The sequence below is a fragment of the Pleurodeles waltl genome, chromosome 9, assembly GCF_031143425.1.
Source record: "Pleurodeles waltl isolate 20211129_DDA chromosome 9, aPleWal1.hap1.20221129, whole genome shotgun sequence".
Lineage (NCBI taxonomy): Eukaryota > Metazoa > Chordata > Amphibia > Caudata > Salamandridae > Pleurodeles > Pleurodeles waltl.
The window spans coordinates 20,069,723-20,095,919 of record NC_090448.1 but is presented as its reverse complement, the minus strand read 5'-3'; the positions used below and the strand labels follow the sequence as shown (position 1 = coordinate 20,095,919).

At 48.9% G+C, this 26,197-nt stretch overlaps 1 protein-coding gene across 1 annotated transcript in view; it reads left to right on the top strand.

The window, feature by feature from the left end:
• Positions 1-26,197, top strand: part of CAMK1 (calcium/calmodulin dependent protein kinase I) — a 355,059-nt gene that overhangs the window by 285,429 nt on the left and 43,433 nt on the right. Inside the window, exon 4 of the mRNA XM_069206148.1 lies at positions 24,632-24,706. Coding sequence (XP_069062249.1) covers positions 24,632-24,706 — 75 coding nt within the window. The remainder of the gene's footprint in view (positions 1-24,631; positions 24,707-26,197) is intronic.

Genomic DNA, 26,197 nt, shown 5'->3' with positions numbered 1-26,197 from the left:
CTGAATAAAATATGTCTAGGTTAAAGTGACAGCGGCAGGCCTAGTGTGCTAAAATAACATGATTAAAGCTATAACTAAAATGGCTACACAACACTATGACAGAAGGTTTTATAGCAAAACACAAAAATCTATTCATAAATTCTGCAAATTCACCACAGCATGATCATAGTGAGAAATGGATTTGGCAAATCAGAAACAACCACGCAATAATTAAGACTTACAAAATCAATGAAACACTAACCCGTTTTTCAAGGTAAGAGAAATCTTCAATTGCTTCATCAGCAACTGCACCCCGGAGATTGTACAACACAAATGAAACATTTCTTGAACAATGGTTCGTAGAACTCACGTCTCCTCCGGAACTTCCAGCGAATGTCCTTGAAAATGATGCTGTGGGTTCGTCATGGAAGCCTCATTCACAATACTGCCTGACGCAATATTATGTACGTAATGTGCTCAGTTCTCCCCAGAAGAAGAGGAGAGAGGATTTTGCAGCGGGGCACAGATTGAGGGGGGGGGGGTGAGCAGGAGCAAATTGAACAGGACACAGAAACAGCATCCAGCATCCTGGTGCTGAGGGAACCGAGCTGTAGCAGAGCTGTGAAGAGAAAGGTATGTTTTCAGAAGCCACTGTTATGGAAGGACATGCTTTTCAGCACAAATGGCCATCAGAAGGGTATTCCAAGCTTAAGCAATGACCACCAAGAAGGAATGGCTGCCTATACAAGCTTTCCCGAACTTAGGAATGTTAACAAGGTGCTGAGTGCAGGAGCAGTGAATCCATCTAGGATTATAGCAGAAAAGAGAGGCATTGAGTAGCCAGCATGTGCCTACAGGAAGCCAGTGTAGGGACGAAGATGACTGGTCCTGGTTACTTTCCTACTGAGCCCTAGGATAAGGTGAACCGCAGGTGGTAAACTTAGGTAGGTGAAAGAACAAACCTAACTTAGAAATAATCAGTGGTTGGGCCAGAGTTTTCCTGGAGTAGTTGAGGAGTAATACGCGGATTTTCCTGATCTCCTTTAGCGTGAAGCAGCACATGGAAGAGAGACTATTAATATGAACCACAGAAGTATGTTTTTTTAATCAAATATAATCCTCAGGTTCCAAACAAAAGGAGAACAGACAGGAGCTGTGCTAAGTACGTCGGGCCACCAGCTCGAGGACCAGGCGGAAAGATTGCAGAAACCAAAGACTTCTGAGTTATCGGTATTAAGTCTGAGAGGGTTTGAACGCGTCCACATGTCTCCTTCACAGAGGCCATCCGCGAAATGGTTCTGTAAAACATCAAGGCCTCATCAAGCTTGAGGGTCAGGTTGGTGTCATCGGCTTAAGCATACATGTGAAGACCAAAAGAAATAAGAACAACCAAATATGTCAGATAGATGTTAAAAAGCGTAGGGCTAAGCGACAAGCTCTGGGGGACCCACTGGAGATGGGTTTCTAGTCGGAGCGAAAGTGAGGTAGTGAGACAGCTTGGGAGTGTCCTCAAAGAAAGGATGAGGGCCAGTTAGAGACGGTAAAAGAGCACTGAGTCTGTTTAGCAGCATCTCTTGAGGGACCATCTTGAAATTAGGACAGGCGAGCCCCTCAGTCTAGAAGATGCCAGACATCGTTGGTGGAAGCCACTAGATCAGTCTGCAGTTTGGGTGGAGGCCACACTTGAAGTTGTTTACTAGGGCATGAGCCTCAAAGTAGTAAGAGAGTTGATGGTCCATGCAGGATTTGGCAATATTGAGAGCCAGTGGCAGCAGAGAGGTGGGCCTATAGATGGATCACATCAAAGGGTCAAGTGAAGACTTTTTCAAAAGGAAGATAATGAATGATGTTTCCAATCAGCAGGGTCCTTACAGAGGTGAATGAGGTTTTCTAATGTAGGGTCAGAAATGGAGCCAGGGCTGAGGCAGCAAACTGAGAAATCAGAGCTGGACCAGGGAACCAGAAACAGTCATGGCGAAAAGGTTGAAACCAGCCAGCTCCCTCCTTCTCCTCGTGCAGCCTCTCTTTTCTTCCATCCATTCTCTCTCTCACTTTTTTTTGCTTTCTCTCCTCTCCCTCTTCTTATTTTCTGATTGTTTTTCTCTAAATTCCCCTGTCCCTCCCTCTCCTTCCCTCTCTCGAAGCGTCCTGTGCCTGTTGGAATTACACTCATGAGCAAAGGAAAGTACCAGAGACATCAGCAGCAGCAGGTGGACTCAAAGGGCTCCAGTCCACCGGGGAAATGCCCAGTGGAATAAAAGGTCTGTCCGTCCACCTTAGGGACCTTCGTAGGCAACTGATCTAATGTTTACAGAGTCAAGACGACCAATTAGAAACCAAAGTGTGTAACAAGGGATTGAGCAGGAACAGGTCGCAGTTGAGTGTGCTGTCAGAGATAGTAGTTGGCTCGGAGGCCTGAACCAGTCATTTATAGATGTGATCTCCCTTTTGAATGCAGCTGTATCAACCAGGTTGATGTACATCTCCATAGTCTTTCGGTTTCTTGCAGCGTCTCTCGGCAACGGAGAGTGCCTCTCTGTAGCAAGAAGCAGAAGTGTGTCCTCTGGAAGAGGTTCTGCTGTGACACAGAATAGTAAAATAAAGTGCTTTAGTGACCCAAGTGGTGTAAAGATGAGAGGGAGAGAATTTTTGTCCAAGAAAGGGACAGGAACACTGCTTCTGAGTGTGGAAGCAAGATTGGAAACATTGAGTTTAGACCAGGGTCATTGTGGCAAGGAGGTTTGGGGGTTGCAGTGAGGTCTAGGCTGGGGAGGGCATAGTGGGCCTGATTACAACTTTGGAGGAGGTGTTAATCCGTCCCAAAAGTGACGGTAAAGTGACGGATATACCACCAGCCGTATTACGAGTTCCATAGGATATAATGGACTCGTAATACGGCTGGTGGTATATCCGTCACTTTACCGTTACTTTTGGGACGGATTAACACCTCCTCCAAAGTTGTAATCAGGCCCATAATGTGAAATAAATTGGCTTTTAGATCAATCCAGATAACCTCTCCCAAAGAGGTGATATTAAGCAATTCTTTGCATCCTAAAATGAGTTTAAAGGTATGTCCAGCTAGATGCATGGAATCAGTAACTAACCAATGGATCTGAAAAGTCATGCAAAAGTGGACAAGATCTTGGGATGTTTTGTCCAAGGAGCCGTTGACATGAAGACTGAAGCCTTCATTAGCTGGTTGGTATCTAAAATAATGGTGGAGGAAACCTTGAGGAGGTAAAGCATTTTAAAGGAGTGGGAGATCTTTAGTAACATTTTCAATGAGAATTTGTGCTGGATAGTGGGGGTCACAGATTTTGCCTGAAAATCTTTCACAGGATGAGGCATAAGACTTGTTACAGAGAGGGGTGATCAGGTTGTTTTGTTTAGTAAGCATGGGGGGCGGACAGAGCAATGTTGGGAATGGAGTGCTCCTCAAGCCATGCTTCAGTGCTAAAACCAATATCTAGGTCATGGTGGAGAGAGAAGTTCCTGACCTCTGGGTGGAGTCTGACGAAGGAACAGGCATTAAGTAGAACACAGCTGTTGTCAAAGGGGCTATGACTAGAATTAAAATAATTGTTTTTAGATAAAGAGGGGGGCAGAGGTGTACAGAAAGGGGTTCAGTAGAAAGGACTTTAGTAGGACAGGGTTGAGGTATGACGGAAGGAGACGTCGGGTGGAGACGGGCAGAGGTGCATTTGAGGAATTTGGAAGTTGGCGGGTGAGAGGCCAAGCAAGCTAGAATAGAGGAGTTGAGGGGGTATCCTGAAGCAACAGAATAAGTGCTCTGTTTACCTGTGCAGAAGGTGAGGTAGGGTCATTGACCCTAGGCCCATCCGGGTTGAGGAACACGGCCCGTCTGAAGGCGTAGATGCCACTTTTAGCTACGCACAAGTTTTCCACGCTGTTTTTCAGGATGTGAGCACTGTCCAACTAATGCTGACAGTCCCGGTAACTTGCTGTCGGGATTAGTACAAACGACCCACAATCATGAGGGCCCATACAAAGGACCACAACGGTCCAGTGAAATAGCCCAACATATATCGATTAATTTAAGATCAATATTGTGAAATCTGCAGATCCTTGTGCTTTTGTCTTGAGGAGGCCCGACTTAAATTGGGCCGAAACATGTCGAACAGCATATTGGGAGGAGTTCCTAATTCCTTTTATACTATGAACATATGGATTGACTCTTATGAACTTTTGGACCGAAAAGTAATAGTGCGGTCCCTGATTTTGGCCAACTCCAGGTATAATGGAATTACCCCTGGGTGGACTTTGAGCAAAGAAATTGAGTGTAGACACTTCAGCCGCAAAATGTACCAGGAACTGCAAATGAATTGCAAAACTAAAATTTGTGAAATACATTTTATAGTACGTTTGATTTTTTTGAATCCTCATTCAAGTTATTATTATGTGTTATGTTGTAATACTTGTATGAAAAATCACACAGATTGTTTTTTTTTTATTTAGTAATTTTTTAATTTACAGAGCTGGATTTGTAAATAAAATATACAAAATGAAATGTAAGTAGCACAAAAGTATTTTTGTGAGGCAGAGAGGGCGGCTGCCTGGTCCTACCCACACAAAAATATTATAACAAAACAGACCATAGGATGGAAACCGGTGGGGTGCAAAGCAATAGCAAGTGGACCACAGGTGCAAGGTAAAGCAGCACACACAAGAGAGCAACACAGTGACAGGAGAGAGGCACACTCAACAGAAAGCAACATGGAACACGAGGAAGGGGAGAGTTTGTTGGGATGAGAAACACAAAAGAGCTTGTAACACGAAGGAGTCCGCGACATACAGTGTGGGGGATATTTGATGGGGGAAGCACATGAAGGAGAAAGCTGAAAAACACATGCACTAACAATTACTTTAGCAAAAAGAAAATCATGAGTAGTGGAAGGATACAAATCAGCCAGGGTAAAGGGATGAACTCAAGATGGAGTTAAAGGGACAAGAAAAGCCAATAAATAAGAAGCAAGGAAATGAGAGTGACAGTAAAGCCAACCAATGGTAAGCAATGGGCGGGCTCTAAGCACAATGTTAGTTATTGCTAAGCCCATATTAGATCTTTTCCAACCAGACAGGCAGGTGGGACTTAAGCTGTCGTGTAGATGAGACCTAAAAAAGTGCTGATGAACCATAAACTGAGGGTATTGAAAGGGGTACCTGGGGCTGAGACAACCAAAAGGAGGGCCCTGTCTTGACCCTCCCTTTGTTGTGACTCCTCCTTTTAGCATGGGTCGGGCGGTTAATGCCTATTGGTTAACAAAGAAAAAGCAAATACAATTCAACCTTCTAGATGTCTCACACGGGGAGAGCAACACATGGGACGGCAACACGAAGCACAGGGGGCGGGGAGACAGCATGTCACTCTTACCTATGCCATATAAGGACAATCCCACTCGGCTTGCCCCTTTAAATGTAAAGGACATCATGAACATATTCCTTGTATGTCCTAGAAGATGGGGCAGAGCCCTTCAGATGAGGACAACTTACAAAATTGCTGCTATGTGGGAGGAGGCTATCGGATTGTCTGAATATTGGTGTTACCTGTGAGAAACTTGTAACGGACTATTAAAAAGGGACGTAGTTTCAGGGGGAGTGTTTGGGGTGTTACACCCCACCATAAATGTATTTTCTTATAAATATTTGGGTACAGGTGCTTTCATTCGGGTATTGTAAATGTCAGTCGCATTTTGTATTGTATTGTATTGTAATCATATTTATATAGCGCTTACTACCCCTGACGAGGCGTCGAAGCGCTTTTCGGTGAGTAGCACGCTACTCTGGAACCCAACAAGAATTAGTGATGGATTAGTATCGGGAAATAATGAGTACAGTTTTAGTATTATTATGAGTTAATTTGAGCCGCGGATATGAGAGTTTGTTAGTTAGATTTCAGCAAACATTTTTACATACACACAGACAAAATCACACACATATTCTCTCCGTCTCTGTTTTGAAAGTCCTGAAAATATTGGTCATTTTACAAAATAGTGTGTTTTCTCTTAGTAATGCTACCAACCCCCATTCCTCTTCCTCCCCACTGCCCGTTAACCCCCCCTCATGCACCCTGCCGGTTGTGTAATGTATTTAAACTTTATGGGCCAGATGTATGAAAGCATTTTGCATTCGCAAACGGTGCGAATGCCCGTTTGCGAATGCAAAATGCCATTTCAGAATGTATGAAAGGCATTCTGAACCCAATTTTAAGGAATTGCTGAAAAAGCGATTCCTTACAATTGCGACCCTGTTTAGACTTTCTAACTAAGAAATCACAAATCAGGAATCCTTATTCGCGATTTCTTAGCACATGTATGAAGCCATTCCTAAATGCGATTTGGGCATTTAGGAATCGCTATTTACCACCAGGTGGTAACCATGTGCAAAATTAAAAAATGCATTTAAAATGCATTTTAAAAATGTATATGTTAAGCACACATGCCCTTTTGGCATGTGTGCACCTTACATGTCCCAAAATTTTTTTTGGGGTGCAGCAGAGGGGGCCTTAGGCCTCCAGCACCCTGGGGTTTTGCATTTCCAAAATTGCGATTTCTGGTTAAGAAATTACAATTTTGGAAATGCAAAAAATGTGCAGATATGGGCCAGCAGGCCCATAGGTACGAATGGGCCGGTATAGCAATTTGCGATTCGGTAGTCGAATTTACGATCTTTAAGAAATCGCTATTACCGATTCGCAAATGTGAAACATGGCATTTTGCGAGTCGGAAATAGCGATTTCTTAAAAATCGCTATTTCCGATTCGCAAAAGGCCTTGATGATACATCTGGCCCTATATGCCAGCCTGATTTCCGGAAAATCTGAACACAAGTACCCCCACCCCCCGTACACCTACCTCCCCCAATTTACTGACCAAGCTATGCCATGCTATTAAATGTGTGTTTTAGGCATTGAAGGGGTAAAATAACACTTTATAGTCATCAGAAATGGCTTTCTCATCTCCCCCCACCCCTCAGTCCCACCTCTTCCTCAGTTCAGCGAGCACTTTCCCTTCTTCTTTACCTTTCAAAGCATTGACCTGCATCTGTAAATGTCTGCATCACTGTATTAAAAGAAAAAAAAACTGCAATCCCTCACACACATAGACTTACACCTCACATCTTCATTGCATTGAAGAACATGTTGTATGCCACCTCAGTTTGGACCCAGGCATATGCAAATCAGTCTAGTCTCTGCTCCAATTGGAACAGTCCAGCTCGAACTGCCAGGCCAGGCCCATCTTGAATAGGAACACAAGCCACCCGTCCCACTTTGGGCAACACAATGACCCACCGTTCTTTTGCCCACCAGGTCACCTCAGTTTGGACCCAGCCATATGCAAATCAGTCTGGTTTCTGTTCCAATAGAAACAGTCCAGCTCTAACTGCCAAACCAGGTCCTTCTTGGATTGGAAAACATGCAACCCATGGTTTTGCCCTTGTTGGGGCATTTCATACCCGTACCTTGGTTCCAGTGAGGACTAGATCCATGCCTAGACATACCACACTTAGGGTGTTACACTGCAGCATAGAAAAAAGTGATGGGTGGAATGCTTACATTAAGCTCAGCCACTGTTTACTGTTGGCTGCAACGCTGCCCATGACTAATTTGTACACTATGCCACTTTAGTTCCTACCCAGCTATATGCAAATCAGCCTTGACCCTCTTCCAATGGGAGCAGACCTGCCCGAACTGCCTGGACAGGTCCTTTTGGAACCAGCACACAAGCAACCCTGGATGCTCTACGCATTGGTTGGACCACTTCGGTTGGGTGTAGCTTGGTTCCAGTGGCATAATGAGCACAGGACCCACAACTGGGCATCCTTGTCACATTCAGGGCATCACAATGAAGTAAACAAATGTGATTGATGGAATGCTGGAATTAATGTTATTTTGCACAGCATGTCACCTTGGTTTGGAATCAGTCATCTTACTGTTGCATATCCCACCCTAAGAGCGACTGCTACGCCCAGACGTGGGTCACATGCTCACTGTGTCACAGGACTCAAACTACACCCCCCAATCCGGGCGAAACCAGTCTAGGGTTGCTTGTGGCCTCTTTTGGAGAGGCCATTTCCGGCAGCTCAGGGCAGCCCTAGTGAGTAGCAGGGTCAGTACTGATTTGCATAAGGTGGGCCTTTGTCTAGAGTGGCATGGTGGGTGAAAACGATGGATTGGAATGCAGCCCTGAGTGACTGCGAGTGGCTAAGGATAATTCAAGCATTCCATCCATCACCCTGTTGTTGCAGGACCCATTGCCCCTGTTGCAGTATAACTCTGAGAGGTATAAACTGGCAAGGCTCTAACATTAAGATATCATTGTTAACCCTTTAAGACCAAGTGACCTAGATTTTCAGGCACACCGAGGCAGCTCGCCACCAGAGAGTCATATGTGAATAAATACAGCTCTAACGCCCCCCTGGCGGCTCTAAAGTTAGATTTCGCTGAGATGGTTTTACCCACAATTTGCGACGAGAACTATAATTAAGGAGCCAGCACAGGCGGTGCGGCAGCGGTTTCGAGGCGCCTACAAAGTGCCTATTATCTCTCATTCATAGAAATCTTTAAAGCTCATTCACACTGAGGAAGCGGGGGCATTGGAGCTGTCAGATGGTGCTGTGCCCTGTGGGTTCCACTCGGTAAGGTCTCATCACGGGGGTCCTGTCACAGCTCGATGCTGCAAGGTGCAGATGGGAGTGGTAACAGCACATCAGCTGTAAACAGCCTTGGCACAGGTGGCATAAGTACTGAGCCACCTGTCTTTTCTCACCACACCTCTGCTGAGAGAGCTCAAAGGCTGGCATGGGGCTCTGTGGCGTCAAGGAGTGCAAAGTCTGGTATGTCACAGATCAGAAATGTGATCAAACGTTGGTACAGGGCTTTCTGGAATATAAGGACAGAGGCTGGCACGGGTCTCTCGAGGATGTAAGGGGCTCATGGGCGGCATGGGGCTCTGGAATGTAAGTGCACGAAGGCTGGCACAGGACACTCTGTGATATAAAGACAGAGGCTGGCATGAGGCTCTCCAGGATGTAAGAGGCTCATGGGCTGGCAAAGCCTGGCATGTGGGTCTCTGGGACGGAAGGGCTCAAAGACTGGAATGAGGGACTGTGTGATGAAAGTGGTCAAAGGCTGGCACCAGGGTATGTGGGACGGAAGGGCTCAAAGGCTGGCACGAGGGTGTGTGGGACCGAAGCCGCGAACGAGGGTCCATGGGATGTGTGTGGTCAAAGCCTGGCGTGTGGGATGGAAGTGCTCAAAGGCTGGCACGAGGGTCTGTGGGCCGGAATTACTGAAAGGTTGACACAAGGGTATGTGGGATGGAAGTGCTTAGAGGCTGGCACAAGGGTCTATGGGATGGAAGTGCTTAGAGGCTGGCACGAGGTTCTGTGGGATGGAAGCGCTTAGAGGCTGGCACCAGGGTCTGTGGGATGGAAGCGCTCAGAGGCTGGCACGAGGGTCTATGGGATGGAACTGCGTAGAGGCTGGCACGAGGTTCTGTGGGATGGAAGTGCTTACAGGCTGGCACGAGGTTCTGTGGGATGGAAGCACTTAGAGGCTGGCAAGAGGTTCTGTGGGATGGCAGTGCTCAGAGGCTGGCACGAGGGTCTATGGGATAGAAGTGCTTACAGGCTGGCACGAGGTTCTGTGGGATGGAAGTGCTTAGAGCTAGCACGATATTCTGTGGGATGGCAGTGCTGGGAGGCTGGCACGAGGGTCTATGGGATGGAAGTGCTCAGAGGCTGGCACGAAGTTCTATGGGATGGAAGTGCTTAGAGGCTGGCACGAGGTTCTGTGGGATGGCAGTGCTCAGAGGCTGGCACGAGGGTCTGTGGGATGGAAGCGCTCAGAGGCTGGCACGAGGTTCTGTGGGATGGCAGTGCTCAGAGGCTGGCACGCGGGTCTGTGGGATGGAAGCATTCAGAGGCTGGCACCAGGGTCTGTGGGATGGCAGTGCTGGGAGGCTGGCACGAGGGTCTATGGGATGGAAGTGCTTAGAGGCTGGCACGAGGTTATGTGGGATGGAAGTGCTTAGAGGCTGGCACGAGGTTCTGTGGGATGGCAGTGTTCAGAGGCTGGCACGAGGGTCTGTGGGATGGAAGCATTCAGAGGCTGGCACCAGGGTCTGTGGGATGGAAGCGCTCAGAGGCTGGCACGAGGTTCTGTGGGATGGCAGTGCTCAGAGGCTGGCACCAGGGTCTGTGGGATGGCAGTGCTGGGAGGCTGGCACTAGGGTCTATGAGATGGAAGTGCTTAGAGGCTGGCACGAGGTTATGTGGGGTGTAAGTGCTTAGAGGCTGGCCCAAGGGTCTTTGGCATAGGGAGACCAATGTAAACAATCTACCCATCCCATGCCGTGTGGTTGAGGGAAGGAACAGCTCACTTTGAATGTTTTTTGGGTCATGCCCTCCAAGGAGACTTGAAATGGGTTAATTAAAATGAAAACAAGGCGTAATGCGTTTTAGGGATTTACAGGATAGGGTCGGAAAGATAAACTGGAGAAGAAGGTTTGGTGGCTTCTTGGGTTTCCTTCTGTTTACCGTTAAGTATTGTTCATAAGCATATGTCGCATTTCTTAAGATGTTGGTCGCTGGGTGCCACTGGCCACACAAGGGAACTCAAGCTTGGCCTCGATTTTAGGAACTGTTGCCTAGTCAAATCGGATTTTCGGTATGACCAAAACATATGCAAAGAATCCCCAGCGCAATAAATTCTGTGGACATTTGCATCTCAAACTTTCTTTGTGGGCATACTGGAAGCCTGAGTGACTTTTCCTATTCTGCGGATAAAAGCCTCCAGGACACAGGAACAGCACAGAGTGAAGCCTGCAAAGCAGTGCTTAATTTGGGCCGGTGCTGCATGTCAGTGTGGGGGTGCGGTTTTGTGGGGGAGCCCAAGGCGCTAACGTCAGGGAGCCTCTTTCAGGCCATAGAGCTGGGAGCCCCTACTGTCTGGCCCTTTGAGGTAGCTGCCCTGGTTCTTGGCACGTAAACACAGATGTGCCAGTCTCCTCTCTCCTGTGCACTGGGTGCCACCCTTCTCGGCATAGGCACCACCCCTGAACTACAGCTGTTTGTTAAGAGGTTTCATGGATTTTGAAATTGGCCAAGGAATTTTTAAATTCTTTTTGATTAAAGGGGGAAAGAGCATTGTGCTGGAACTCTGCATCGTCCTGGAATTAAAACTCGGCAAATCTGTAGGGGACACCCCCAAGCTCATTAAAGTAGCTTGCAACTTGACAGTAGTGTATTGACATCTATGACTTCCCCCTACATTTTTGGAATATTTTAAAGGCCGTGGTGAAAATACAATCCACAAAAACATCTCCATTAAGGCCTGTGAGCCTCCATTTTTGTAGAGGCGGGACTTCCTGTGACGATGAAGCAAAGAAGGCTTGGAATAGAAAAGGCCTCACCATTTCAGGAAATTATGTCAGGGGGTGGGCTCTACAGCACCGCTCACCTTCCTCATTGCAGGAAGTCTTGCGTGTTGTAATCCCGAATTGGGGAATACTAACAATGGATGACTTGCTTCTGTAGTAGGGGTGTGCACATCTATAATTCTGCTTAGTGGAAATGAGTGAAAGGCACCATTATTTAATTTCAGAAAATTATAGAAATTGTAATTGTTTTTTAAGCCACACATCTGACAAAACGTTACTTTTTTTGTTGTAAACTTCTCTTGCAAAATATAATTTGAGGGGTTAATTTTCCCTCAGAGAAATAGGTGGAAAACCTTCAAACAATAGTTTATCTTATTTGCTGGAAGATAAATCTGCAACAAGTCAATTTCTCGGTGTTGTCTTCTTCACAACATATTCTGCTGGCAATTTCTCCCATCAGCAGTTTCTTCGAAAAATTGAAGCCCCACAGTTTCCCATATGCATACTTGCTGCTGACCAGATTTGTGGGCCGAAGAGCTATGGCTGAGTGGAGCCTGTAAGGAGGATGTGTTTGCATTGCTTGAACCTGAAAGGCCTTGCTCTAGGAAGGCGAGGGCTGTTCATGAGACGGGCCTGCAGTCGTTATTGCATTATCAGACTCCTGAGACGTAACGGAACAAAGGACTCGAGTCAGCCCGCGAGGTGACTTGCAAACACCCTCTCCAGTAACAAGTAAAACCTTTCCAGGGCAAAGATTTTCAGAAAATTGTAGAGTCTGCAGTTTGGACGCTTCCTTTCCCTTTAAAACACAGCTTTTATTTAGCAAAAAGGCCATCTATGGGGTCATTTGATGCAATCTGCTGCCCCCTTCTGGTCGTTTACTGTGGCACCTTAAGGCAGCTCTCTCAGTGGCCATACCGTGGCACCATGCCCAAGTGAGGGCGATATGTGCCTGAAACCTTGTCTCTGCCAGCCTCTGAAAAGCCAGTAGGGATGTGCATGTGTGGTAAAGACCAAAGGCCTTGTTTGATCACAACAGCATATTTCACAGTGGCCTAAAAACCTCCTGGTGGTTGTTTGAGGGTTGGCAAACTCTGGGTCTCATCGTCTGGTTGGGTCCAGTGTCCCCGTTCTGGCCTGAGTCACACTTATTAAGTAAGTTTTAAAAGGCCTCAGTGTCATTTGCATTTGTATGCGTGTCAACAAGTGTGTCACCACAGCCACTCTCTTACCACGGAAACGTCCACACACAAGAACTCAAAATTATACTCTGAGGCGCACGTTTGAAAGTGAAGCCAGGTCTTAGGAGCAAAGCACAACGAAGGAGAGGAAATGTGTAATGTCCTCTATGTGAGGGTAGAGTACTTCTAACAAAGGTCCCCAGCCTGAGTGCTGCCAGAAAATCGCGTTTAAGCTTTGGAAAAGGGAACCGGGCGCAGAGGAAGCGAGGAGAAATCAGGTCTCATGACCGCCGGGGCCTCGATTCACGCACCATTGGAAGGGCGCAGGTTTCAGTCAGGGGAGTTATTTTTCTTTTCAGTCGCAAATAATTCCTTCTCACGACTTTCCTGTGGACCCTGGCTTTGTGAGCACGGTTGTGTGTTATTGTGTACCTCAAGGTACGGAAACGCGGAGTTAAGAATGATAAACATGTTTTTACCTCTTAAGACTACACAAACATGTCCTAATCTACAACCTGGATGCAATATTTTTGTAGGGTGATATTTAAAATAATATTCTAGAAAAATACCGCGAAAACTATGGCATTTGTAGGGGTTTCCGGTGTAGTTGACACCTGCTTAAAAGGTGGGGGTCGCTTACAAATATTTGTAAATACCCTTTGTGCATTTGTCCCCTGTAGTTGCATAGATCATTGCACTCTCACTGAATAAAACGCCGAGAGGTGTACAGTGGGGAACACTACGCGTGCACAATTCGCACACGAGTGAGAACCTTGTGCGCGCGTGCGCGCACACACACACACACACACACACACACACACACACACAAGTCCATGTGTGTTTATCTACACCGTACTCGCAAACATTTCCCCAGGGGCCAAGAAGTTTGGTCAGTGACGTGCCTGGGGGCCGCATTGATGCCAGGGCAGTGGCGGTCGAGTGGGGTGGCTGGGGGATTGGTGACAAGGTAGGTGTAGGAGAAGCAAAGGATATATACATCTAGTGGCTGAAATAAACAATGGAAAACCAGAAAACCTGGAATTAATCCCGGCTTACCCACTTTTCCAAATTGTGTGATCCTAGGCAATTGTTTAGTCTCACTTTCCCTCCTTTTTCTGCATTATCACATTTAAGATGACCTCGAAATACATGATTCATGGTGTGCGCTGCACAAAACCTGCTTCTATGTTTGATTTAATAAGCTATAATGTTATTCATGTATGATAGGAACCCAGGTCACCCATAAAGAGCACATACCAAGTGACTTGCCTCTTTAATTTACTATTGGTGGTGTTCTCAGGGTAAGGGAAAGAATTAATGTTTCCAAATTTATGTTTGAAAACTATCACTTTTAAATGAATACATCTCAATGCACTGATAAAATAAATTGTACTAAGGCAAAAAAGTTCTGCATGTTAACTAAATACACTTTTTAATTTTGAAGAGACTTTCATATTTTTACACTTGTGCCGCAAGATGTCTTTACAAATGATGGCGTTTCTAAAGTTAAGTGCAGGAGTCCCTAGTTGCTTCCTTTCTTTAACAACAATTAAGTTTGAAATAAATGATTGTGTGTCTATTTAATATTTTTATTGTTAGTGCAGAGTTGAGCAAACAGCTGCCCAGGGCTGCTGTTGCCCCAGGGGCCGCATTTAAAGGTCAGACGGGCCGCATGAGGCCCGCAGGCCGTACTTTGAGTATCCATGATCTACACATTGTGAATCACGCAGAACGTGAGGTCAGACGGGCCGCATGAGGCCCGTGGGCCGTACTTTGAGTATCCATGATCTACACATTGTGAATCACGCAGAACGTGAGGTCAGACGGGCCGCATGAGGCCCGTGGGCCGTACTTTGAGTATCCATGATCTACACGTTGTGAATCACGCAGAACGTGAGTGTGGTGTGCACAAGTTACACAACCTGCCTTTGTAAACTGGGGCCAAAGTGTATTGTACGTCCTCCCTCTGTTGTACTTCTGACCCCCCAAGACAATCATTCTTATGTGTGTAAAATGATGCACTTGGAGAACAGGTGATGGCACTTTTAATGACCTCCAAATGTAAACAGGTGGGAGAGGTGGAGAGTGGAGGAGGGGTGAACTAAGGCCAACCCAGGGCCACAGCAATGACTGAACTCCGCTTTCTTGATTCACTCACCTACAGTAACTGACCAACAATGTGAGATGGAATGCGTACAGAATAGATCTTACATAATTTAAAGAAGCCGGTCCTCCATTGGTGACGTGAGTAACAGACAGATGAACCTAGGTGGTGCCGCATAGGCCACCTCTGGTTACAGCTGCGGTGCCCCCGCTTTAAAGTGCCCGCAGTAGACCCGGCAATGCGCACCCTGAAGCCAGAATCCTCCATGGAAATCACTGGTCGGGGAGCCTTGAACAGCCATGCATCTAGGACCCCTGCTACCCCTGGTAACCCCGAGGAGGGGCACTCAAGATCTAAAGAGTCCAGCACCTGGGACCCCTGGATTCTCTCCCCCTAGGAGGGGCACCCTAGATCTAAAGGGTCCAGCACCTTAGACCCCTGGATTCTGCACTCCAGGAGGGGGTACCCGAGATCTAAAGAGACCAGCACCTGGGACCCCTGGATTCTCTCCCCCTAGGAGGGGCACCCTAGATCTAAAGGGTCCAGCACCTTAGACCCCTGAATTCTGCACTCCAGGAGGGGGTACCCGAGATCTAAAGAGCCCAGCATCTGGGACCCCCTCCAAGAGAGGGGACCCGAGATCTAAAGAGTCCAGCACCTGGGGCACCTGAATTCTCCACTTCAGGAGGGGCACTCAAGATCTAAAGAGTCCAGCACCTGGGACCCCTGGATTCTCTCCCCCTAGGAGGGGCACCCTAGATCTAAAGGGTCCAGCACCTTAGACCCCTGAATTCTGCACTCCAGGAGGGGGTAACCGAGATCTAAAGAGCCCAGCATCTGGGACCCCCTCCAAGAGAGGGCACCCGAGATCCAAAGAGTCCAGCACCAGTGACCCTTGGATTTCCCAGCCCTAGGAGGAGCACTTGAGATCTAAAGAGTCCAGCATCTGGGACCCCTTAATTTTCCACTGCAGGAGGGGGCACCAAAGATCTAAAGAGCCCAGCATCTGGGACCCCCTCCAAGAGAGGGCACCCGAGATCTAAAGAGTCCAGCATCTGGGACTCTTGGATTCTCTACTCCAGGAGGGACACTCGAGATCTAGAGAGTCCAGCTTCTGGGACCTTTGGATTCTCCATCCCAGGAGGGGGCACCCGAGATCTGAAGAGTCCAGCATCTTGGACCCTTGGAGTTTCCACTCCAGGAGGGGCATCCAAGATCTAAAGAGTCCAGTAACTGGGACCCTTGGTTTCCCCACTTCAGGAAGGGCACTCAAGATCTAAAGAGTCGAACTTCTGAGAACCCTGAATTCTCCACTCCAGGAGGGGGCACCCAAGATCTATAGAGCCCAGCATCTGGGACCTTTGTATTCTTCACTCCAGGAGAGAGCACCCAAGATCTAAAGAGTCTAACATCTGGGACCCCTGGATTCTCCACTCCAGGAGGGGGCACCCCAGATCTAAAACGTCTAGAATCTGGGACCCCTGGATTCTCCACTTCCGGAGGGGCACTCAAGCTCTAAAGAGTCCAGCACCTGGGACCCCTGGATTCTCCACTCCTGGAGGGGCACCCAAGATCTGAAGAGTCAAGCACCTGTGACCCCTGAATTCTCCACTCCAGGAGAGGACACCCGAGATCTAAAGACTCCAGCATCTGGGACCCTTGGATTCTCCACTCCAGGAGGGGGCACTTGAGATCTGAAGAGTCCAGCATGTGGGCCCCCTGAATTCTCGACTCCATGAGGGTGTACCCAAGATGTAAAGAGCCCAGAATCTGGGACCCTTGTATTCTCCACGCCAGGCACCCAAAATCTAAAGACTCCAGCATCTGGGACCCCTGAATTCCCCACCTCAGGAGGGGCACTCAAGATCTAAAGAGTCCAGCATCTGGGACCCCTGAATTCTCCACCCCAGGAGCGGGCTCCTGAGATCTAAATAGCCAGCAAGTCCAGCATCTTGGACCCTTGAATTCTCCACTCCAGGAGGGGCATTTGAGATCTAAAGAGCCTAGCATCTGGGATCCTTGTATTCTCCACTCCAGGAGGGTCACCCAAGATCTAAAGAGTCCAGCACCTGAGACCTCTGAATTCTCCACTCCAGGAGGGGGCACCAAAGACCTAAAGAGCCTAGCATCTGGGACCCTTGTATTCTCCACTACAAGAGAGGGCACCCGAGATTCAAAGAGTCTAGGATCTGGGACCCCTTGATTCTCCACTCCAGGAGGGAGCATTCAAGATCTAAAGTGTCTAGCATCTGGGACCCCTGGATTCTCCACTCCAGGAGGGACACTCGAGATCTAGAGTCCAGCACCTGGGATCCCTGGATTCTCCAGTCCAGGAGAAGGCATCCGAGATCTAAAAAGTCCAGAACCTGGGAATCCTGGATTTCCCATTCCAGGATGTGCACCCGAGATCTAAAGTGTCCAGCATCTGAGACCCCTGGATTCTCCACTCCAGGAGGGAGCATCCAAGATCTAAAGAGTCTAGCATCCAAGATCTAAAGAGTCTAGCATCTGGGATGCCTGGATTCTCCACTCCAAGAGGGGCACTGGAGATCTAGGGAGTCCGGCACCTTGGACCTCTTGATTCTCCACTCCAGGAGAAGGCACCTGAGATCTAAAAAGTTCAGAACCTGGGACCCCTGGATTCTCCACTTCAGGAGAGGGTACCCAGGATCTAAAAAGTCCAGAACCTGGGACCCCTGGATTCTCCCCTCTAGGAAGGGGCACCCGAAATCTGGAGTCTCCAGCATCTTGGATCCCTGGCATTTTCCCCTCTAGGAGGGGCACTCGAGATCTAAAGAGCCCATCATCTGGGACCCATGGATTCTCTACAAGGGGGCACCTGAGATCTAAAGAGTTTAGCACCTAGGACCCCTGGATTCTGCACTCCAGGAGGGGTTACCCAAGATCTAAAGAGTCCAGCATCTGGGACCAATGGATTCTCCACTCCAGGAGAGGGCACCCAAGATCTAAAGAGTCCAACATCTGGCACCCCTCGATTTCCACTCCAGGAGGGGGCACCCGAGATCTAAAGAGTCCAGTATCTGAGACCCCTGGATTCTCCCCCCACTAGGATGGGCACCTGAGATCCAAAGAGTCCAGCACCTGGGACTCTTAGATTTCCCAGCCCTAGGAGGGTCACTTGAGATCCAAAGAGTCCAGCATCTGGGACCCCTTAATTTTCCACTCCAGGAGGGGCACCCAAGATCTAAAGAGCCCAGCATCTAGGGCACCCGAGATCTAAAGAATCCAGGATCTGGGACTCTTGGATTCTCTACTCCAGCAGGGACACCCATTATCTAAAGAGTCCAGCTCCTGTGACTCCTGAATTCTCCATCCCAGGAGGGGGCACCCGAGATCTGAAGAGTCCAGCATCTGGGACCCTTGTAGTTTCCACTCCAGGAGGGGCATCCAAGATCTAAATAGTCTAGTATCTGGGACCCTTGGTTTCTCCACTTCAGGAGGAGCACTCAAGCCCTAAAGAGTCCAGCACCTGGGACCCCTGGACTCTCCACTCCTGGAGGGGCACCCAAGATCTAAAGAGTCCAGCACCTGTGACCCCTGAATTCTCCACTCCAGGAGAGGGCACCAGAGAGCTAAAGAGTCCAGCACCTGGGACCCCTGGACTCTCCACTCCTGGAGGGGCACCCAAGATCTAAAGAGTCCAGCACCTGTGACCCCTGAATTCTCCACTCCAGGAGAGGGCACCAGAGAGCTAAAGAGTCCAGCATCTGGGACCCTTGGATTCTCCACTCCAGGAGGGGGCACCCGAGATCGAAAGAGTCCAGCAACTGTGACCCCTGAATTCTCCACTCCAGGAGAGGGCACCTGAGATCTGAAGAGTCCAGCATCTTGGGACCCTTGGAGTCTCCACTCCAGGATGGGCATCCGAGATCTAAATAGTCTAACATCTGGGACCCTTGGATTCTCCACTTCAGGAGTAGCATTCGAGATCTAAGGAGTGTAACTTCTGCAAACCCTGAATTCTGCACTCCAGGATGGGGCACCCAAGATCTAAAGAGCCCAGCATCTGGGACCCCTGGATTTTACACTCCAGTAGGGTTATCCAAGATCTAAAGAGTCCAGCACCTGGGACCCCTGGATTGTCCCCTCTAGGAAGGGGCACCCGAGGTCTAAAGAGACCAGCACGTGGGACCCCTGGATTCCCCACTCCAGGAGGGGCATCCGGGATCTAAAGAGTCCAGCACGTGCCAGGTGATTTAGTCAAGACTCGCACCTGTTGAATAAGAATCTACACACTGGAGGAAAGAGCGCTCCAGGCCTCCTCCTCTGTGTAGGCAAACAAACACAGAAGCTGGCACGTGTTGGTACGTGTGGGATGCATAACCTGGGTTTATATGTGAGAGGGGTGTGTGTTTGAAGGGGTCTTACTTCTAATGGCCCCACATTCCCAATTTTGTTTCAAAGACCTAGAAATTACTGCCAAGTTTAATGATTCAGCTTTGCAATAACACCATAAAATATGAACATATAAAATGTACACATTGCAGAACACCCAGATGTATATTCTTCGGTATAACCCCACATGCCGCAGACAATACGACATAGAAAACGTTTCCATCAACGTGTTCCCTTGAGGTAGCTGCATCCTTTCCATCCTTTCCATGCCTCCGTGGAAACAGGCTGCGGCCTGGCTGGGTTCAGCACCTTAACGGGCCACCAATGAGTCCTCGTGGCTTCCCCTGATGACGCGACTGAGTCTCCATCACACACGAGAAGGGGCATCTGAAATCTAGGGAGTCTGGCACCTAGGACCCCTGGATTCTCCAATCCAGGAGAAGGCATCCGAGATCTAAAAAGTCCAGAACCTGGGAATCCTGGATTTCCCATTCCAGGATGTGCACCCGAGATCTAAAGTGTCCAGCATCTGAGACCCCTGGATTCTCCACTCCAGGAGGGAGCATCCAAGATCTAAAGAGTCTAGCATCCAAGATCTAAAGAGTCTAGCATCTGGGATGCCTGGATTCTCCACTCCAAGAGGGGCACTGGAGATCTAGGGAGTCCGGCACCTTGGACCTCTTGATTCTCCACTCCAGGAGAAGGCACCTGAGATCTAAAAAGTTCAGAACCTGGGACCCCTGGATTCTCCACTTCAGGAGAGGGTACCCAGGATCTAAAAAGTCCAGAACCTGGGACCCCTGGATTCTCCCCTCTAGGAAGGGGCACCCGAAATCTGGAGTCTCCAGCATCTTGGATCCCTGGCATTTTCCCCTCTAGGAGGGGCACTCGAGATCTAAAGAGCCCATCATCTGGGACCCATGGATTCTCCACAAGGGGGCACCTGAGATCTAAAGAGTTTAGCACCTAGGACCCCTGGATTCTGCACTCCAGGAGGGGTTACCCAAGATCTAAAGAGTCCAGCATCTGGGACCAATGGATTCTCCACTCCAGGAGAGGGCAGCCAAGATCTAAAGAGTCCAACATCTGGCACCCCTCGATTTCCACTCCAGGAGGGGGCACCCGAGATCTAAAGAGTCCAGTATCTGAGACCCCTGGATTCTCCCCCCACTAGGATGGGCACCTGAGATCCAAAGAGTCCAGCACCTGGGACTCTTAGATTTCCCAGCCCTAGGAGGGTCACTTGAGATCCAAAGAGTCCAGCATCTGGGACCCCTTAATTTTCCACTCCAGGAGGGGCACCCAAGATCTAAAGAGCCCAGCATCTAGGGCACCCGAGATCTAAAGAATCCAGGATCTGGGACTCTTGGATTCTCTACTCCAGCAGGGACACCCATTATCTAAAGAGTCCAGCTCCTGTGACTCCTGAATTCTCCATCCCAGGAGGGGGCACCCGAGATCTGAAGAGTCCAGCATCTGGGACCCTTGTAGTTTCCACTCCAGGAGGGGCATCCAAGATCTAAATAGTCTAGTATCTGGGACCCTTGGTTTCTCCACTTCAGGAGGAGCACTCAAGCCCTAAAGAGTCCAGCACCTGGGACCCCTGGACTCTCCACTCCTGGAGGGGCACCCAAGATCTAAAGAGTCCAGCACCTGTGACCCCTGAATTCTCCACTCCAGGAGAGGGCACCAGAGAGCTAAAGAGTCCAGCACCTGGGACCCCTGGACTCTCCACTCCTGGAGGGGCACCCAAGATCTAAAGAGTCCAGCACCTGTGACCCCTGAATTCTCCACGCCAGGAGAGGGCACCAGAGAGCTAAAGAGTCCAGCATCTGGGACCCTTGGATTCTCCACTCCAGGAGGGGGCACCCGAGATCGAAAGAGTCCAGCAACTGTGACCCCTGAATTCTCCACTCCAGGAGAGGGCACCTGAGATCTGAAGAGTCCAGCATCTTGGGACCCTTGGAGTCTCCACTCCAGGATGGGCATCCGAGATCTAAATAGTCTAACATCTGGGACCCTTGGATTCTCCACTTCAGGAGTAGCATTCGAGATCTAAGGAGTGTAACTTCTGCAAACCCTGAATTCTGCACTCCAGGATGGGGCACCCAAGATCTAAAGAGCCCAGCATCTGGGACCCCTGGATTTTACACTCCAGTAGGGTTATCCAAGATCTAAAGAGTCCAGCACCTGGGACCCCTGGATTGTCCCCTCTAGGAAGGGGCACCCGAGGTCTAAAGAGACCAGCACGTGGGACCCCTGGATTCCCCACTCCAGGAGGGGCATCCGGGATCTAAAGAGTCCAGCACGTGCCAGGTGATTTAGTCAAGACTCGCACCCGTTGAATAAGAATCTACACACTGGAGGACAGAGCGCTCCAGGCCTCCTCCTCTGTGTAGGCAAACAAACACAGAAGCTGGCACGTGTTAGTACGTGTGGGATGCATAACCTGGGTTTATATGTGAGAGGGGTGTGTGTTTGAAGGGGTCTTACTCCTAATGGCCCCACATTCCCAATTTTGTTTCAAAGACCTAGAAATTACTGCCAAGTTTAATGATTCAGCTTTGCAATAACACCATAAAATATGAACATATAAAATGTACACATTGCAGAACACCCAGATGTATATTCTTCGGTATAACCCCACATGCCGCAGACAATACGACATAGAAAACGTTTCCATCAACGTGTTCCCTTGAGGTAGCTGCATCCTTTCCATCCTTTCCATGCCTCCGTGGAAACAGGCTGCGGCCTGGCTGGGTTCAGCACCTTAACGGGCCACCAATGAGTCCTCGTGGCTCCCCCTGATGACGCGACTGAGTCTCCATCACACACGAGGTCATGTTTGGCTCTGTGTGCGGCGCAGCGTTAAACCAGGGGCGCGTCTTCAGTGCACGAGGCACTTGGACAGGAAATGTCCTCTCTAACTACAATAAAACTGTTTTACAATGCTTCCTGGGTATGAAAGAAGGATGGTAATGTGACTCTGCCACCTAGAGGCTTGAAAGTGTTCGGCCGCGAGAGCTCTATCTGTGCAATGACAGCAGAAGACTCATTGCAGAGTGAGTTAGGAAGGAGGATGGATAGTTGCTGTCTAAGATGACTGATGACTTTATACACCTGTGTCCGCCTCAGGGCTTCCCCTGAGCAAGGCAAATAAAGTACATCCCTGCAAAACAAGGCCTTTTTTTTAATTACTGGTATCAGAGATAGACCTGTGCAAAGTTAGATAAAAATATTATGGCCCTCATTTCGACCGTGGCGGACGGTGCAAAAAGGGCAGTAAGACAGCAAACAGGCCGGCGGTCATTACTGCCCCATTATGACATTGGCGGTTTGGCATATGCCAAACCGCCAATGTCCCGCACCGTCCGCCATGGTGGTAACGACCGCCAGGCTGGAGACAACGGTCTCCAGCCCTGCGACCATCACTAGTCCGCCGGCGGTATCAGGACCCCACATACTGCCATGGATTTCATGGGGTTTTCAACCGCCACGAAATCCATGGCGGTATGCACTATCAGTGCCAGGGAATTTGTTCCCTGGCACTGATTGGGGTCTCCCCCTTCTTCCCCCTTCCCTGAGTCCAACCCCAACACCCACGACCCCCCTACCACACCCCAAAGGTAGTAGGACCCCCACCCCACCCCGACCCCCATAGACCCCCCAGACATACCCCCAACACCCCCTTTACGCACGCTCACACCACTCACACACATACACGCGCATATACATGCACACATGCACACATACATACACGTTACATTTCCCCTACACACATTACATCCCCGCATACATACACGCACTCACACAACCCCTCTACACACTCACACGCACACCCCCATGCATCCACACACCACACAACACCCCCTCACCCCCCTCCTCTAACGGACGATCACCTTACCTGTTTCAGTGATCCTCCGGGAGGGAACGGGATCCATGGGGGCTGCTCCGCCGCCAGCTCCCCGTCACCAGAACCCCGCCACGCCAAATACTGAGTCGTATTTTGGTGGGCGATGTTCTGATGACGTGACAGTGATGGAGGAGCAGCCTCCACTACACCGCCGACTGCCAGTATGGCTGCTGGCGACTCTCCGGCCAAAAAAGGGCAGAGGGTCGCCAGCAGTCATAATATAGTTGGCGGATGACCGCCAACACTGGCGGCCTTCGGCCTGGCCGAACCTCAGCAGTCTCTGCAAAAGACCGCTGAGGTTGAAATGAGGGCCTATATATCTGTGCAACCAGCAGGTGAAGTGCTAATTATGCTTATTTTTTAATAGGGGGTAAAAACTTTAAAGGGGTTAGATCGCCGCAAAGGCTTCCTATGTCCAAGACACTTGCATCTGCGCGTGGCAAAGGCTTTTTTTTCCAAAACACATATTGGTACCAGGGATGAACCGGTTCAGCCTTAGCCCGCCTTATGAGACCCCTATAAATGTTGCTCTATCACTCACTTGTGCAGAAGAGCTAAAGTGCATCGGTGCAGGACAAAGTCTTTTAAAAATGTATATCAGTGCCAGAGAGAGACCTGTACATCCGTGGACGACCTTGTAAGACTGCGATAAGTGCTGCTCGGCCTCTTACTTGTGAATAGCACCTATGTAGGCTTAAATCACCGCCCAGTCCTCCCATCGAAAGAAAGTGTAAGTGTGATTTAGACCAGTAATAGCCATTTTTTCCAAACATCAACCTGATGCTCTGGACAAGAAAAACATATAATAGGCTCCTGTAAATCTGAAGGTGAGGGGCGGGCATGGGAAAGGGACGGGTGTGGAGGTGAGGGTGCGGGGGAGGAAAAAAAAAAAACCCTTACCTCTTCCTGCCGCCACCTGCTGCCTCGATCCTCTTCTGGTGTCCCAGCATTCACTGGGACACCAGCACAGGCTCCCCAGCAATCCTGGCGCTGCTTTCATGCTAAACATAGCATCAAAACAGCGTCAGGATTGGTCTGAGCAGTGTGGAATTCCGCTCAGACACAACCCTGGGGTCTGTACAGTTTCTCCAGCCCGGCTGTTCAACACAGCCGGGATGGAGAATCCTAAGTGCGCATGTGTGTTTGGCCGGCCTGAGACAGCCAGCCAAACACACATGCGCACTTAGTGCACTCTCTCCTCCTCCCCCCTCCTGTGTCCCAGCCTGCCCCTCTCTTTACATGCTGCTGGCTGAACCAGCAGATGAAAGATACAGCGATAAAGAAATACTGTTTTATCTTTCAGCTCCTGGCTTAGCCAGGGGGGTGACGCTCCTTTGCCATTGTGACTGAAAAAGTTCCACTTTCCCAGGTGCCCGATGTTGGCGGTGTGCATGCGCAGTTCTGCATCAGTTTTGGTTGCTTCTGTCCCCACTGGTTCCAGTGTCAGCCACTAGAGGGCAGCATTGAACCCTGGAGAATCCAGCGCGCGCACTTGGAGGGATATATTTGTCTCACTTATCAACATGCAAACAAGCAACACCGTGACACACATCACAAGGCAGGAAACAAACACAAGTAAAGCGACGTAGCAGTCACAGGACACAGATATGCACGTTTGGGGGCACAAAGCCAACTTGCTGCAAACCGAGCGGCACTTTCTGTGTTTTGACTGAGGTCCTTTCTGTCTCCTTCTATTCCAGGATCAAGCACGCGAACATTGTGTCCCTGGAGGACATTTACGAGAGCCGGAGCCACCTGTACCTCATCATGCAGCTGTAAGTAGAACCGTCTCTGTTATTATATAGCACTCCCCGTGGACTTCAGGTGCTGCCCTCTAGTGCCTCAGTCTCTGGAGAAGCGCCCAGAAGCCACAGGCAGATCCTTATAGCAGGATGATGTAACGTCCCCAGGCTTCCCACAAACCCCTGACTAGGTGACTCCCCCAGGGGGCCTGACTGCCTGCTCCCTATTGGTCTGTGCACTTGGGAAATTGCTGCTGGTAGGCGGATGCTGCCAATCCAATAAAGGCAAGGGAAAACCAAGGAGAATCCAGGGAAAACCAGGGAAAAGCAAGGAGAATGCTCACAAAAATGTAGCAAAAACAAGAAGAAAGCAGTGAAAATGAGGGAGAAGCAAGAGAAGGCACTCATAATGGGGGAAAAGCAAGGAGAAAGCAGTGAAAACGGGGGAAAAGCAAGGAGAAGGCACACAGTAATGGGAAAACAAGGATAAAGTAGTGAAAATGAGGGAAAAGCAAGGAGAAGGCACTCAAAAAAAGGGGGAGAGCAAGGAGAAAGCAATGAAAATGAGGGAAAAGCAAGGAGAAGGCACTCAAAAAACGGGTTAAAGAATGGAGAAAGCAGTGAGAACAAGGGGAAAAACAAGGATACAGCACTCAAAAAACGGGGGGAAGCAGTGAAAATGGGGGAAAAGCAAGGAGAAGGCACACATAAAATGGGGGAGGAGCAAGGAGAAGGCAGTCAGAATAAGAGGAAAGGAGAAAGCACACAAACAAGGTAAGAAGCAAGGAGAAAGCAGTGAGAACAAGGGAAAAGCAAGGAGGAGGCACACAAAAAGTCGGGGGGGGGTAAGCAAGGAGCAAGAGAGAAGCAACAGCTCAGGGAGAGCGGAGCCTGGGGCTGCTCTAAGCTTTGCATCATTTATGGATGTCTGTTATAGTGGACACACCTTCTCCTGAGTGATTTCATACTCGTAAACTGATGTGGTCACCAAGGCCTGCTAGGCTTACACTATTGTTTTAGTGTGTTGTGGCCCTTTAAACATTTTCCAAATCATTTCTTTGTTTGAGATACTTTAAATTGGAAATCTATCAAAGTTGTTTTTTTGCTCTAAAATGAGCTGCAAAAATCAAAAAGAGTTGGTATTGCTTGAAAAATGCACAGAAAGAAGCAAATACTGTTGTTACTTTCTTTGAAGTTGGAAACACAAACTAAAGTGAGATTTTTGTTAATTTTTTATTTTGTGACGCAAAGAGTGCGCGCGAGGCGTTCCCTCTACGGTCATAACTTTCAAAGTGCAGCAGGGACCCAGAACCCTGAGGGACCCAAAGAACCTGACTACTGGTGTGTTTTACAACTCAACTTGAAGTTAGGGGTCTTTTTTAACAACCCAGTTGTTATTTTTTCATCAATTTGGTTGTCATGTTAATTGTTGTTTTTAAGCATTATTCCTCCTCTTGAAGTTTACAGGAGGGTTCCCATCCTCCATGTTTTGGACAGTGAGTGGCCCACAATAACAAATCCCAG